This window comes from Chiloscyllium plagiosum, chromosome 19, assembly GCF_004010195.1.
Source record: "Chiloscyllium plagiosum isolate BGI_BamShark_2017 chromosome 19, ASM401019v2, whole genome shotgun sequence".
Classification (NCBI taxonomy): domain Eukaryota; kingdom Metazoa; phylum Chordata; class Chondrichthyes; order Orectolobiformes; family Hemiscylliidae; genus Chiloscyllium; species Chiloscyllium plagiosum.
This window is the reverse complement of record NC_057728.1, coordinates 30,770,775-30,788,177: the sequence shown is the minus strand read 5'-3', so window position 1 is coordinate 30,788,177 and position 17,403 is coordinate 30,770,775. Positions and strand designations below refer to the sequence as shown.

Below are 17,403 nucleotides of genomic sequence, written 5' to 3'. Positions count from 1 at the left end.
AGTAGGTTATTGATAAACAAGTGTTACTTTGTAAGTGTTAATGATAGTCCCCAACATTTGCTGATGTTCAAGAACAGACTGGGGCTGTAATTGGAGGAGTTTAGTTTAGAGTCACAGTCACACAGCACGGAAACAGATCCTTCGGCCCAACTCGTCCACGCTGACCAAACACCTCAATCTGACCTAGTTCCATTTGCTATCATTTGGCCCATATTCCTCTAAACCCTTCCCATTCATCAACTCATCCAAATATCTTTTAAATGTTGTTATGATCCATGCCTCACCAACTACTCTTGCTCTATACGCACACTACCCTCTGAATGAAAAGTTACCTGTCAGGTCCTTTTTAAATGTTTCCCCTTTCACCTTAGACCTATGCCCTCTAATTTTGGACTCCCCACCCAAGGAAAAAGACCTGCATTCATCCTATCCATGCCCCTCATGATTTTATAAACCTCTAAGGTCACCTCTCAGTCAGCGATCTCCAGGGAATAAAGCCCCAGCCTATTCAGCCTCTCTCTATAACTTAGAATGTAGAACTTAGAACATTACTGTGCAGTACAGCCCTTCAACCCTTGATATTGCGCCGACCTGTGGAACCAACCTGAGGCCGATCTATCCTACACTATTCCATTTTCATCCATATGTTTATCCAATGACCATTTAAACGCCTTTACAGTTGCGGGTCTACTACTGTTGCAGGCACTGCGTTCCACGCCCCAACTACTCTGAATAAAGAAACTACTCTGACAGCTGTCCTTTATCTATCACCCCTCAATTTAAAGCTATGTCTCCTCATGCTGAGGAAAAAAGGCTCTCACTGTCCACTCTATCTCATCCTCTGTTTATCTTATATGTTTCAATTAAATCACCTTTCAGTCACCTTCTCTCTGATGAAAACAGCCTCCAGTCCCTCAGCCTTTCCTCATAAGACCTGCATACCAGGCAACATCCTAGCAAATCTCCTCTGAACCCTTTTCAAAGCTTCTCCATTCTTCTTGTAATGCGGTGATCAAAACTGTAATACTCCAAGTGCGGCTGCACCAGAGCATGACCTTGTGGCTCTGAAACTCAATCCTGCTACCTATAAAGGCTAACACACCGTATGCCTTCTTAACAACCCTATCAACCTGGGTGGCAATTTTCAGGGATCTATGCGTATGGACACAGATCTCTCTGCTCATCCATACGACCAAGAATTTTACCATTAGCCCAGTACTCTTTATTATCCTTGTTGCTCCTTCCAAAGTGAATCACCTCACTCTTTTCCACATCAAACTCCATTTGCTAGTTCTCAGCCCAGCTCTGCAGCTTATCTATGTCCTTCTGTAACATTTAAAATCCTTTGGCACCATCCACAGCTCCACCAACCTTGGTGTCATCCGCAAATTTACTAACCCATCCTTCTACACCTTCATCCAGGTCATTTATAAAAATGACAAACAGCATGGCCCCAAAACAGATCCTTGCAGTATACCACTCAACTGAACTCCAGGAAGCACATTTTCCATCAGCTATCACCTCTGTCTTCTTAGAACGAGCCAATTTCTGATCCAAACCATTAAATCACCCTCAATCCCATGCCTCCATATTTTGTGCAATAACTTACCATTGGGAACCTTATCAAACACCTTACTGAAATCCATACAGACCACATCAACCGCTTTACCCTCATCCACCTGTTTGGTCACTACCTCAAAGAACTCAATAAGGTTTGTGAGGCATAATCTACCCTTCACAAAAACTTTAACCCTCCAGCATCCTTGTAAATCTTCTCTGCACTCTCAAGTTTTACAACATCCTTCTGATAGAAGGGTGACCAGGCTTGTACGTAGTAGTTTAAAAGTGGTCTCAACAATGTCCTGTACACCTGCAATATGGCATCCCACCTCTTATGCTCAGTGAAGGGAAATATGCCAAACATTTTCTTCACCCTGTCTACTTGCAACTCCACCTTCAAAGAATTATGCACCTGTACCCGTAAGTCTTTGTTCGCAACACTCCCCACGTCATTCCCATTAACTGTATACATTCTGCCCTGGTTTGCCTTACCAAAATGCGACATCTCACATTTATCTAAATTAAACTTCATCTGCCACTCCTTGGCCCATTGACCCATCTGATATAAGTTGGTAATGAGCTGCCCTCTTGAACTGCTGCATTGTAATCTGAAATAATCTTCTTCACTGTCCACTACATCACCAATTTTGGTGTCATCTGAAAACTTAGCAACTGTACCTCCTGTATCACATCCAAATCACTTGTATCAATGATGAAAAGCAGTAGATCAAGCAACTTCTTTCTTGCTTCTAATTTTTTGTACAATCCAATTTTCTATGTTGGGTAATTGCCAATGTAGAGCAGCTTGGATGTGGTAAGTTCTAGAGCACAAGATTTCAATTCTATTGCTGGCATATTGTTACAGCCTTTAGTCTTTGCAATATCAAAGTACCTTCAGCTCATTTTCTTATTCGTTTTGAGGGATGTGGGTGTAGCTGGCTGGTCAGCATTTATTGCCTGTCCCTAGTTGTCCTTTATAAGTTGGTAATGAGCTGCCCTCTTGAACTGCTGCAGTCTACCTTCTGTGGATTGACCCACAATACTGTTAAGAATTTCCAGAAACATGACTCGACAACACTGAAGTACAGTGATATATTTCCAAGTTAGGATGGTGAGTGGCTTGGAGGGCCGCATGCAAGTGATCGTGTTCCCATGTATCTGCTGCCCTGTCCTTCTTGGTGGAAGTAGTTGAGGACTTGGAAGATGCTGTTTAAGGATTGTTGGTGAATTTCTGCAGTGCATCTTGTACACAGTGCTATTGCTGAGATTTGGTGATGGAGAGAGTGGATGCTTGTGTATTTGATATCAACAAGTGGGCTGCTTTGTCCTTGAACATACCAAGCTTCTTGAGTATTGTTGGAATTTCACCTATCCAGGCACATAGTGTATTTCATCACACTCCTGACTTGTGCCTTGTAGATAGTAGACAGAAGTGGGAAGTCATTTGGGGAGTCAGAAGATGAGTTACTTGCTGCAGTATTCCTATCCTCTGATCTGCTTCTTGTAGCCGTTGTGTTTATGTAGCAAGTCCAGTCTAGTCAATGGTAACCCCAAAGATGATGGTAGCAGATAACACCATTGAATGTCAAGAAGTGGTGGTTGGTTTGTCTCTCTTTGGCAATGGTCATTGCCTGGTATTTGTATAATGTGAATATTACTTGTCATTTTTTCAGCCCAAGCAAGGATATTGTCCATGTCTTAGATTAGATTACTTAGTGTGGAACCAGGCCCTTCGACCCAACAAGTCCACACCTACCCGCCAAAGCACAATCCACCCATGCCCATTCCCCTACATTTACCCCTTCACCTAACACTATGGGCAATTTAGCCTGGTCAATTCATCTAGCCTGCACATTTTTGGATTGTGGGAGAAAACCAGAACACCCGGAGAAAACACAGGGAGAATGTGCAAACTCCATACAGAGAGTTGCCAAAGGTGGGAATTGAACCCGGGTCTCTGGTGCTGTGAGGCAGCAGTGCTAACCACTGTGCCACAGTGTCACCCAAAATCTTGTTACATTTTATTTTATGATGTCTCATGAGGATAATCTAATTGGCTGAAGACTGGCATCTGTGATCCTGGGGAGTTCTGCAGGAAACCAAGGTGGAACATCCATTTGGCATTTCTGGCTGAAGATTGTTGCAAATACTTCAGCCTAATTTTTTTGTACTGATGTGTTTGATTCCTCCACCATTGAGGATGGTGATATTTCTGGAGCTCTACCTTTAGTATGTTGTTTAATTGTCCTCCATTATCAGGACTTGATTTTTGCTCAGTCTATCACTTGCTGCTTTGCCGTTTTTGCATGCAAGCATCCTGTATTGTACTTTCACTAGGTTGATATTAATGTTGATATATTCATGGTGATACTCCTGGCATGTCCTCCTGTATGCTACGCTGGGGCAGGAATGATCCCCTCACTTGATAGTAAAGGTAGAATAGGAATATACCATGTCATGAGGTTGTAGATTGTACTGAAGTGGAATTCTGCAACAGATGGTCCACAGTGTGTCAAAGATGCCCAGTGTTGAGTTGTTATATCTATTTGAAATCTATTCCATTAACTGAGTATGGAAGGTGTGTTAATAGAAAAGTTGGGACTTTATCTTTTGACTTGTCTTTGATTAGGACTGTGTGAGGGTCACTCTTACTGTCATGGACAGATGCACCTGTGACAAACCAATTAGTGAGGATGAGGCCAATAATTTTTTTTCCTCCCTTTGTTTCCTTCAATATCTGCCACAGACTCAGGATAGCAGCAATATCCTTTAAGACTCAACCAGCTTGATCAGTAGTGACACTACTGACCCACTCTTCATGACAGACATTCAATGTCATACCCAAAGTATGTTTCTGCATACTTGCTACCTTCTATACTTCCTCCAAATAGAGCCTTAAAGCATGGAAGCACACTCTTTGGTCCAAGAGAAAGTATATTCCTGTCAGGGTGAAAGGAAAGGCTGGTAGGTATAGGGAATGCTGGTTGACTAAAGAAATTGAGGGTTTGGTTAAGAAAAAGAAGGAAGCATACGTATGGTATAGACAGGATAGATCGAGTAAACCCTTAGAGTATAAAGGCAGTGGGAATATACTTAAGAGGGAAATCAGGAGGGTAAAAAGGGGGCATGAGATAGCTTTGGCAAATAGAACTAAGGAGAATCCAAAGAGTTTTTAAAAATACATTAAGGATGAAAGGATAACTAGGGAGAGAATAGGGCATCTCAAAGATCAGCAAAGCGGCCTTTGCGTGGAGCCGCAGAAAATGGGGGAAGATACTAAGTGAGTATTTTGCATCAGTGTTTACTGTGGAAAAGGATATGGAAGATATAGACTAGGGAAATAGATGGTGACACCTTGCAAAATGTCCATATTACAGAGGAGGACGTGCTGGATATCTTGAAATGGGTAAAAGTGGATAAATCGCCAGGACCTGATCAGGTGTACCCGAGAACTCTGTGGGAAGCTAGAGAAGTGATTGCTGGGCCTCTTGCTGAGATATTTGCATCAGCGATAGTCACAAGTGAGGTGCCGGAAGACTGGAGGCTGGCTAATGTGATGCTGCTGTTTAAGAAGGGTGGTAAGGGAACTATAGACCAGTGAGCCTGACATCGGTGGTGGGCAAGTTGTTGGAGGGAATCCTGAGGGACAGGATGTACATGTATTTGGAAAGGCAAGGACTGCTTAGGTGTAGTCAACATGGTTTTGTGCATGGGAAATCATGTCTCACAAGCTTGATTGCATTTTTTTGAGGAAGTAACAAAGAGGATTGATGAGGGCAGAGCGGTAGATGTGATCTACATGGACTTCAGTAAGGCGTTCGACAAGGTTCCCCATGGGAGACTAATTAGCAAGGTTAGATCTCACAGAATGCAGGGAGAACTAACCATTTGGATACAGAACTGGCTCAAAGGTAGAAGACAGAAGGTGGTGGTGGTGGAGCGTTGTTTTTCAGACTGGAGGCCTGTGACCAGTGGAGTGCCACAAGGATCGGTGCTGGGTCCTCTACTTTTTGTCATTTACATAAATGATTTGGATGCGAGCATAAGAGGTACAGTTAGTAAGTTTGCAGATGATACCAAAATTGGAGGTGTAGTGGACAGTGAAGAGGGTTATCTCAGATTACAACGGGATCTTGACCAGATGGGCCAATGGGCTGTGAAGTGGCAGATGGAGTTTAATTCAGATAAATGCGAGGTGCTGCATTTTGGGATGCAAGACTTATACACTTAATGGTAAGGTCCTAGGGAGTGTTGCTGAACAAAGAGAATGTTGCCAGGGTTGGAGGATTTGAGCTATCGGGAGAAGCTGAACAGGCTGGGGCTGTTTTCCCTGGAGCGTCGGAGGCTGAGGGGTGACCTTATAGAGGTTTACAAAATTATGAGGGGCATGGATAGGATAAATAGGCAAAGTCTTTAGTTCTGGACTCCCTGACCCCAGGGAAGAGGGCATATGTTTAGGGTGAGAGGGTAAAGATATAAAAGAGACCTCAGGGACAACCTTTTCACGCAGAGGGTGGAACGTGTATGGAATGAGCTGCCAGAAGAAGTGGTGGAGGCTGGTACAATTGCAACATTTAAGAGGCATTTGGATGGGTATATGAATGGGAAGGGTTTGGAGGAATATGGGCTGGATGCTGGCAGGTGGGACTAGATTGTGTTGGGATATCTGGTTGGCATGGACGGGTTGGACCGAATGGTCTGTTTCCATGTTGTACATCTCTGACTCTATAACTCATCCATGCCAACCAAGTTTCCCAAACTAAACTAGTGCCATTTGCCTGCATTTGGCCCATATCACTACAAACCTTTTGCTATTCATTATACTTATTCAAATGTTTTTTTAAATGTTGTAACTGTACCTACATCCACCAGTTCCTCTGCAGTTCATTCCACAGCTGACCCACCCTCTGTGTGAAAACATTGCCCCTCAGCTCCTTAAAAATATGCCCTTAGTTTTGAATTCCCCCACCTTTGGGAAAAGACCTTTGCTATTCATGTTATCTTTCCCCTTATGACTTTAAAAACTGCTAAAATGTCACCCCTCAACCTCCTATGCTCTAGTGAAAAAAGCCCTAGCCTATCCAGCCTCTCCCGATATCTCAAACCCTCTAGTCACAGCAACATCCTTGTTAATCTTTTCTGCTCACTCTCCAATTGAATAAAATCCTCCCTATAGCAGGGCGACAAGAAATGCACACAGCCTGATACATCAACAGAGGATAAGGGGGAGGCTCTTGCATGGTTATATGGTATGTGGTAATCTGCAGGAGGTTTCCTTGCGCATGTTTGACCTTCTTCCATGAGACATTATGAAGTCGAGTGTCAACTTTGAAGACTCCCGGAGCAGCTCCCTCCTGACTGTGTATACAATTGTGCTGTCACTTCCGCTGCTCTGAGTTTAATGGTGTTGTCAATCAGGCTTTCAGTAAGGTATAATTCTATCAAGAATGTCTATGTCAGGCTGTTGTTTTTCGTGGACTGAGGACATTTCAGGGTTGCCAGGGCTGAGATTGCCATTGTTGTTTCTGGTGCAAAGGTAGTACAGGTGGTTTGAGGAGTTTCTTTATTTTTGAAACATGCTAGTGGTTAGATACAATTGAATGTTTCACTAGAATTAAGAGTAAATCACTTTTCTGTGATTCTGGAATCTCTGATAGCTAGACTAGGTAAGGACAGCAGATTTCCTTTCCTAAAGGACATTAGTGAATCAGATGGTTTCAAGGTCATCATCAGACTTTTAATTCAAGATTTGTTTTTGGTCTCAAATTCCATCATCATCTATGGTGGGATTCAAACTCAGACACCACAGAGCATTACCTGGGTCTCTGGATTACTAATCCAGTGACATTACCACTGCATCAATGCCTCCCCATAAGGATATATTGGAGAAGTTAGAACTGTTTTCCTTGGAGAGAGGAAGGCTAAGATGAAAACTAATAATTTTCAAAATTACTTAAGGGTCTGGGCAGAGTAGATAGTGAAAAACTGGCCCTGCTTGTAAAAGGATTGAAAATCAGGCACACAGATTAAGTGTTTTGCAAAAGAAGCAAATGTCAATTTGGAAATAATTTTTTTCACACATTGTTTAATTATTGTCTGAAATGCACTGACTAGGAGTACAGTGGGTACAGATTCAATTGAGGTGTTCAAGAGGATTTTGGATAGTTCATCTAAGTAGAAACAATGCGCAGAGTAATGGGAAAAAGGCACGTGATTGTCACTAAGCCAAAAGGCTCAGCTGGTGGAATCCTCGTGGGCCGATTGATGTTCTTTTGCACTGTAACAATTCTGCAATTCTGTAAAGACAGGATAGCACAAAAAGCCACAGAGAAGTTTTTTGTAACATGCCACCATGCTGTCTGATCTAGGTGAGGACTCATTTTATTCGAATTATTTATGTTGGACAGTTTAAAGTTGAGTGTGCTAGGATCACATTGATTGCCGTGTTCGATCATGTTCTTGATTGGAAACAAATTACATGAAGCTCTTCTAAAGTTTAAAAACTTCAACGTGTCCTCACCATGCCTTCTCCAAAAATGCACTGAATCAGCATTTAGTGCTGACAATAAAATACTAACATTTTAGAATACAGATGCTCCCTGTCATAAACATATTTCAAATTGCAGTACTCATTTTGTTAGTACATGTTCCTTTAAGTAGAATTATATTCATTGTTTTCCTTTCTTTCTTCTCTTTGAACTATAGGTGAAGAAATATAAAAGAAAATGCAAAGTGGGACGTGATAATGAGACCGCTTTCATGATGAATACTGGAGAAAATGCATTATCAGTACCACAGATAACTTATGACCATATTGATGAAAAAGATGAGAAGAAAGAAGTCAATTATTTTATTGATGAACCCACAGGTACTTTTTTTTTTGTATCTTATGTAAGATATTGGATATTGAAATAGCATCATGTTAAGTCATCTTGCCCGTCCAATAGTAGTGATGCCAATGACATGTTGTCATAACGCAAACTGGATTTAATGTCAAGTTCACTTGTAGAAGATGAGCACTTTATTTGACAGCATGTTGAGACACTGTAGTTATGTCAGTGGAGTGTTTGTCATATGTTACATGTTGTGCTGGCCTCCAGGTCATACTCATTTGTATGACATGAATACTAATTAACCTGAAACAGTTTTCAATAAAGTCCTACCTTCAAATATAGTTGGTGTTGCATAAGAATCACAAGATTGTTCAAAGGTGTAACTATTTCATCTGCCCTAGGTTTGTACAATTGTCTACATGATCGATTGTTGCACTCTGGCACAAGAGAGTGGAGCAGGATCAAGATCTCCAGAATAGAGGCTTGGTGCTGGCAAGGGAGAGTCAGCAGTGAGGGAAGCTGTCAGATGGGATATGGGGTATGGAGGTTTGGAAGAAATATATCTGGGAGAGGACAGATGGCACAGTTAGGGTGATAGAAGATCGGAAGAAGGATTCAGCGGAGGACAAAGGGTGAGGCGGGGGGGACATGGAAGAGGACCGTGACAAGTGCCTAGTGTCCTCCTTGTTATAAAGTAACTAGGGACCTAAAGGTCAATGTCACGACTGTTGGAAAATGTGTCCACCTTGGGGTGTTGGCTGGCATTCTCTTTATAGGGCTTTGAGTTCAACTACAGCCTTGGTGAGATTGCTGTTGAACAATGTCCTTGAAAATTAATGGAAGGGAGGGGCCACCAATTTAATCATATCCCAAAGAGTGGTCTGTGAAAATTGGGCACTAATGTGAGCCTTCAATAAAGTGTGAATGGAAAAACACTACATTGTTGCTTCCATGATAAAAATAAGTCCCTAATGACAAAGCATGCTTTATAAAGACAAGACAAGCCAGTTACATTTGCTGTCTGACTAAACTAAACTCAGCAAATAATGATGCGCATGTGAACAAAGTGAAATCCGTCTGATGTTACATTTTTAAGATGGAATTTAGTTTTGCAAAATACCACTGTGCTTTCAAGTTTTCAGCGGTTAATGGTAATAATTGGGCAGGAAAGTTGGTGCTATGATGCAGACCCTCTCTATTTGACTAGGAGAGCCTTTAATAGGTCGCCTTTGGGTGCAGCATGGCCAACTGATGAGTTTCACCAATGAAAAATGTATTCAACTTTGAAATCCAAATGTCCTTTTAGTTTGAAAAGCTGTTACTTGGTCTGGTTGACATGTGGCTCTAGATCCTAACTGCCCTCTTGGCAATTTGGGATGGGAAATAAATGCTGGCCTAGCTATTGACAGCCTCATCCAATGAACAAATGAATAAATAAGCAAGTCAATTTGCTATGTGGCTATTCTGCAATGAAATAGTTCAGCTAAAATACCATTCACTTGAAGTCTTTGGCAACATAGTTGGACGACTTCACTTAGAAGGGTAGGTTGTGCCTCAAAAACCTTTGAGTTCTTTGAGAAGGTGACCAAACTGGTAGATGAGAGTAAACCGGTTGATGTGGTATATATGGATTTCAGCAAGATGTTCAATAAGGTTCTCCAAAGTAGGCTATTGTACAAAATGCGGAGCAATGGGATTGTGGGAGATATAGCAGTTTGGATCAGTAATTGGCTTGCTGAAAGAAGACAGAGGATGGTGGTTGGTGGGAAATGTTCATCCTGGAGTCCAGTTACCAGTGGTGTACCGCAAGGGTCGGTGTTGGGTCCACTGCTGTTCATCATTTTTATAAACGACCTGGATGAGGGCGTAGAAGGGTGGGTTAGTAAGTTTGCAGACGACACTAAGGTCGGTGGAGTTGTGGATAGTGACAAAGGATGTAGTAGGTTACAGAGAGACATAGCCTGCAGAGCTGGGCTGAGAGGTGGCAAATTGAGTTTAATGCAGACAAGTGTGAGGTGATTCACTTTGGTCGGAGTAACCAGAATGCAAAGTACTGGACTAATGGTAAGATTCTTGGTAGTGTAGATGGGCAGAGAGATCTCTGTGTCCAGGTACACAGATCCTTGAAAGTTGCCACCCAGGTTGACAGGGTTGTTAAGAAGGCATACAGTGTTTTAGCTTTTATTAACAGAGGGATCAAGTTCCGGAACCATGAGGTTATGCTACAGTTGTACAAAACTCTGGTGCAGCCGCACTTGGAGTATTGTGTACAGTTCTGGTCACCGCATTACAAGAAGAATGTGGAAGCTTTGGAAAGGGTGCAGAGGAGACTTACTAGGATGTTGCCTGGTACGGAGGGGAGGCTGAGGGACTTGAGGCTGTTTTCGTTGGAGAGAAGAAGGTTGAGAGATGACTTAATAGAGACATATAAGATAATCAGAGGGTTAGATAGGATGGACAGGGAGAGCCTTTTTCCAAGAATGGTGACGGCGAGCACGAGGAGGCATAGCTTTAAATTGAAAGGTGATAGATATAGGACAGATGTCTGAGGTAGTTTCTTTACTCAAAGTAGTAAGGGTATGGAATGCTTTGCCTGCAAAGGTAGTAGATTAACCAACTACATTTAAGTTGTCATTGGACAAGCATATGGACGCACATGGAATAGTGTAGGTTAGATGGGCTTCAAGTTGGTATGACAGGTCGGCGCAACATCGTGGGTCGAAGGGCCTGTACTGCGCTGTAATGTTCTAAGTGTTTGCTGTATCCGTGAGCACAAAAAACTGTTTTCACTTCAAATGGAGTCAACTTGGATCTATAATATAAAACAACATCTTGCAAAGGTTTTGAGTAGGATGAGACACTTGACACATATGGCTACATTTCAGCTTCTTACTGGACTGTGCTACTGTTCAGGATGGGCATGTTTGAGGGACCACCTCCTCATTTGTTGTTCTAATTGTCCACACGTTCCCAACTAGATGTGAAAAGGTTAGAGTGTAACTGTGATCTATTGGTTGAGTAATTGCTAAGCTCCTTATCTATGCTTTTGGTATTTAGCAAACAAGCTATGTTATAACTTCATTAGGTTAAAATGAGTCAGATAAAATAGTTTTCCTAAGAACAAAGAAAACATAATAAATAGTCCAACATGAAGGTAGCATTAACAACAAGATAACAAAAGGAGTTGGTTATTTTAAGATATCTCTCAACTTGTATTAATTTGGACTTTTGTCAAGGAATAGATCTCTAGGGTACAATCAATCATAATTGAGTAATTTTGCATGAATACACTCATTATCAAACTCAAAGAAATTAGCTATTTGATTCGTAATGTTCTTAACTGAACTTGTAATTAATGATGGGGCAAAACTATAGATTTTAAAAAGATCTTCAAAAAATTGAACCAGATTGTATGTGTAAGTATGAACTATTGCCAAATGATTCATGGGAGCAGATGGAACTCATTATTTGCCACCAGTAATTGCAGGTCATGTGTACAACTCATTACTATTGAACTTGTCAAAGTCTAATGCCCATAGAAAGACACCATGATGAATAGCTATTGGAAAGTTTTTTTCAATCATTAGTTTTTGCCATTCTTTGTTGCCAAGGCTGTGTTGAGCATCTTGTCTAAGCCTCTTGGTTAAAAAGCATATAATGTATTAACAATAGGCAGTAGTATAGCCTGTCACCCTTGATGCTGCAATGCAGTTTCAATATTTTTCACATTATATATTTGCCAAAGATGAGGGGTAGAATTTTTGCTCTTTAAAAATAATTACAAGCCAGGGTCATTTTTAAATGTTAACCCAATACTTGCCAGCAGTGTGCCTGTCAATATAATAATGTGAGATGCAACATCCTAATTAGCTACTACTGCATCCAAAGTCATCCAAGTGCAGCCAGTGGGTTTGAGAGAATCCCTACAGTTGGAAACAGGCCATTTGGCCCAACAAGTTCACACTGACCCTTCAAAGAGTAACCCACCCAGACCCATTCCCCTACCCTATTACTCTACATTTACCCCTGACTAATGCACCTAACCTACACATTCCTGAACACTATGGACAATTTAGCACGGCCAATTCACCACACCTGCACATGTTTGGATTGTGGGAGAAAACCAGAGCTCCCAGAGGAAACCTAACACTGGGAGAATGTGTAAATTCCACACAGACAGTCACCCGAGGCTGGAATCGAACCCTAGTCCCTGGCGCTGAGGTATCAGTGCTAACCACTGAGCTACTGTGCTGCCTTTAGATGGAAGAGGTGGGCTCTGTCACTGCAGTATGGGCAGCATGTGATCACAGCTGTGGCCTTCTGATCCATGAGGCTCCAGTAGGGATTGGTGGAGGAGGTGGTTGGGGGAGGAAGCTAAAGAGGCCTCATAGACCTCCTTGTCTGACAGCTGCAAGTTACCACCTCAGTAAGGAGACCCAATCTCCATAACTGGCTCATAATAATGCAGATCGCTCTGCAACTGTGCTGGTAGACCCACTGTTGTCACCTCTGTCTTTGGCAAGTTCATAGTAGGACATTGACCTGACACCTGTCCACTCCATCACCGTCCTAGTGCTTCCTTTGTCATGCTTTTGTAGGACCAGGGATATTCTGTTGCACTTTTCACTTTGTTTGAGTGAATATGGAATTGATCATTACATCTAATTTAGGACCTGAAAAATTGCAAAAGATTTGTGAATTTTAACATGTGAAATGAATACATTTAACAGCATCCTGCACAGTTTTAGTACTAAAATGCTACTGATGACAAACCTATGAATCCAAGTTACTTCTAAATTGGTTTTGTGTTCCACAATTGCATTTTTAATTGAAGGATTGAGGCAGTGAAAGTGTGTGTGTGTGTGAGAGATAATTTACCTTTTGTGGTAACCAGAAGAAAGTAGTGCATTCCTACTTCCTGCTATAAATGATGATTACAACTTGAATATATGCAGTTATTTGCATATAATTAGGTGGAAGTTTGCCAAATTATTTCATCTCTATCGCTATTTTGAAATAAAGAAGTATTCTTCAAATGTTTCAGCACCTATCTTTTGAATTTTATACCTAACTGCGATTGAAGTATTGGCTTTTCACTAATGTATTTCGTTCACCTTAACCAAAAAGGTGCAAAACCTAATGTGACAATGACAATTCCCATCTCGGAAGGAAAGGAAAACTCTGAATTTCCTTTTGAATTCTGTGGCAGTTTTGGGCAGCAAATATAGAGCAATATGGACATGCATAGCATATCAAAACTATGAATTTTAAAATACACTAAAACATTGGCAGTTCCCTTTAGGTCTCACTCTGCTGTGTTTTAAGTAGAGCTATGTGGATGTTGATAACATCTTCATTCTATTTTCCCTGGCTGCCTCTCTGACTGCCGCTATTTAAATGACAATTATAACTATATTACATGCTTATGTAAGTGGATTTTAAAATATTACAAGAAAGGATCTACAACCATCCTGAACAGATCATAAATATATGCCAGCTGAAGTTTAAAACACTTTTTTCGAAATTTTATTTATCCCAACTTCTTTTTGTCTTTTTCAGGCGTGGTCACTCTAATTTAATTCCTACCCAAAATCACCACTCACTGAAAATCACTTGGTTTCCACATTGTGTTTCTTTTACGTTTGTTACACATTTATTTGTATTCCATAGTGTATTATCTCTGGTGATGTCATTTGTGAATCAGACCTCACTGTGGCGCTGTTTGCCTAATCAGACAAACTGATTTCCTTCACAGGCCTGTATAAATGTTGCTCTCAAACAATATTGCTTTACATTTTAAATTAGGCTTTGAGTTTGGGAATCAAAATGTCATTGTCTTTGCCAAATTTCAAAACAATTAACTTTGTTTCTCAAATCAGGTGTTACCTCATAGTGAATCTATTCTTGACTTTTTCCGTTTCGTTTGTAGAACCTGCATTCTATCATAAATTATATATTCTTAATCTATTAAGGCTAGTGCAAATAAATATTTGTTGATTCTTTCTTAGTTTCATGCAGTTGTCCTCAGGACGACATTGTTTATCCTGAGCGACATGGGGGTCATCCTTTTCCAAGCGGTTTTTCCATTATGAACGATAATTTTCTCAATGTACTGTAAAACCTAGAATTGCACTGCCAGTGTTGTACACTAGTAAACCAGTACAAAGCTTGACATGTTCACATAGGTAACTGTTTAATGAAAAGTGTAAAAACTGGAAAAAAAGCTATAAAACAGCTAATTACATCTGTTCTGATATTTCAGAAATGCTTTCCAAATGTGCCATTTTTATGTCTTAATACAGTATCTTAATTCTTAGGTTTACGCTGACAATAGCTTGATACTTTTTTCTTTTCAGATGTCCAATAAAGAGAACTATTTGTAAAATGAACAGATGAGTAACCTATTTTCCTTATATCAACATAAGGCTGTGATTTTAGTAATTCAACCTCTGAGTCCATCATTTATTTAGATCATGGATAAATGAAGATAAGCTATGCATAATCTATCTTGGGCTCATAGCTCTTGAGACCCAGTATTGATTGATCTAGTCATCTAGCCTTTTGGGGAAATGGTCCAAAATCTACTACCAACAAAGTGGCAAAGGGAAGGAGAATGATTCCACACTCCCCCTCGACCACAACCAATGTGACAAATGGAAGGGAGGTTCAATGGGGCAAGGGTAGGGCACAGTCCATCCAGGAGTAGGGCACTATCTACTCAGGGTTAAACAGGTGGTAATTGCAGCATTGTCTGTCCTGTCTCATTGTGTGGGGCAATGGCTGGCAAATGAGAGCCAAATGGAGATGGGTGTTCAGGGAGTGGTCCTTGTTGCAGAAAGCTCCTATCTGGGCATCTGTCTTGTGACATTGAGTGGCAGAAGTAATAGTGCCAGTCATATTGGGATTCTGATGTGGAACAGTGGGAATTGTATGGGCAAGGGCAGATCATTTGTCTTCCAAGTTAATGATCCAAGTCACCTTGAGGATGAGAGGGTGGAGTGTCAGGAGGGACATTGAATCCTGGATTATTTTAGGCTAAGAAGGGAATAGAGGGAATTAAATGCCAGTTTAACTGTTTAACAAATAATTTGACTCCAGCCATGCAGTGCCTCATTCACATGCACTGCAGTCAAGGATAATGAAAGTAGTGGGGTACAGAAAGAGCAAACATGGATGAGGGTACTCCACTTAAAGTGCTTTCGCTTATCTATTGCCTTCAATCAATATTGGTGGATCCTGTTATCTCCAAAACTATAACATGCTGGCTGCGAGTGTTTCAACAATCAGAGCAGAGCTCGAAGTAGAGTATCATCTTACTGAAGGCACAGGGGTTACACCATGGAACAAACCTAAGTATTGGTTTGCAGTTGCATCAGTATGTGTGCATGCATATCTTAACCATTGCAATCTTAGATTTATGTTCTTTCCTTGAAGTGCCTAGTTTTTCTTTTTTCCGAGCTTACTTGCTAGTGCTTTTTGATTGACACGTGGCATATTAATTTATTTAATGATGAATAGGAAAATTTGAATTGACCGGAGCAATAGGAGGATGTGAAAAAAAGTAACTGGTTGTTTGCTTTAGGTTTGTGCCGTTGTCAGTTGGATTGGAGGATGGTGATTGAACTAATGGTTGTTAGTTGGATCCTCTGGTGGAAGCAAGTGAACTTTAGAATAATTCGGCTATATCCTTGATGTCCTGGTGGCAGTGTGCATTACAAGTGTTGCACTGTCTTCAATCCTATCTTCCTCTTGGATTGCTCCAAAGGCAATCAGTGCCTCTACGGGCTTAAACCTTGTTGCTGTACTATTTTGTGTAGCGTGCAACACACCACAACCATCATCCCAATTGGCTTTTCAATCTTGCACAACTGCATAAGGACTTTTTTTTTTTTAGTTGCTCATCAGCTCCATTAATGAAATGGAAAATGTTTCACATATTTCTGGGTGATCGGAGTTCCCTGATCATCACGTGTAGTCAATGGCACCCTGCACTTGTGAAAGACCAGCTTGAGACCCAAATACTCATTGGTTCTGTCCAGAACTAGACTTCCATAGGGAAAAAAAATGACACAATTAACAGCCATTTATGCGTGTTAGTTTTTGTTATTTGTCTTCAATTTTAGAGCATTTTGACTGGGGCATATGGCAGATGTCTCCATCTGGAGGTACAGAGACAAAAGGATTAAGGGCAATAGGGACATTGATGGTCACTGATAAAACATGGCCACTTATTCCAGTGGAAGCAAGTCATCTCCCATCAGATTGCAGATGTTTGCCAATTCCTAATATGACACCTGAGTGTCTGATAATGAAACTGAAGATCACATCTGCTCAAGCTTTTGATTCTGCCATGGGTTGTCATGATTCACCAGGCTGATTGTTGATGCTCAGATATGACAACAAGGCAATATATCCCAAGACTTATTGGGTTTTGAAATATAGGATTTGCTTCCTGTTCTTTTCATCACTATCGCTTTACCTCATCATTAAAGCTTGGACTCAGTGTGATGTTGTTTGGTAGGCAAACTGTTGTCATTCTGAATGATTGGCTGGGAGGAGCTTTTCCCTGTTAATGTTGCCGTCATGGAAAGTGAGCACCATAAGGTCTTTAAGCATTTTATTTACCCACTCCAAAGACATTGGCCATTTAAGAGTTGAGAAACAAGGAACTGGCCTGTGAGTTGACTTTTCTATTCTCCAGTCTGCCACTCCAGTTTGTCAAAGTTGGTTTTGCAAGATTTTTCTGAATACTTGTGGAGCTAGCATCAGAAAGAGCATTCACTTTTGTTTGCTAATCCTCTGTTAATTCCAGATGATGTGGTAGAGGGATTGCTGGTGGCATTTATAGAGTCATAGAGATGTACAACATGGAAACAGACCCTTCGGTTCAACCTGTCCATGCAGACCAGACATCCCAACCCAATCTAGTCCCACCTGCCAGCACCCGGCCCATATCCCTCCAAACCCTTCCTATTCATCTACCCATCCAAATGCCTCTTAAATGTTGCAA

General features: G+C 41.1%; 1 protein-coding gene across 19 annotated transcripts in view; it reads left to right on the top strand.

Moving 5' to 3' along the window:
* Positions 1-17,403, top strand: part of kcnq1.2 (potassium voltage-gated channel, KQT-like subfamily, member 1.2) — a 590,999-nt gene that overhangs the window by 96,547 nt on the left and 477,049 nt on the right. For all 19 annotated transcript variants that reach the window (XR_006314489.1, XR_006314490.1, XR_006314492.1 and 16 more), the window contains one exon: positions 8,266-8,428. Coding sequence is in view for 14 of the 19 variants with exons in the window: in XM_043709475.1 (XP_043565410.1) it covers positions 8,266-8,428 (163 nt within the window). In the remaining 5 variants the exon portion in view is untranslated. The remainder of the gene's footprint in view (positions 1-8,265; positions 8,429-17,403) is intronic.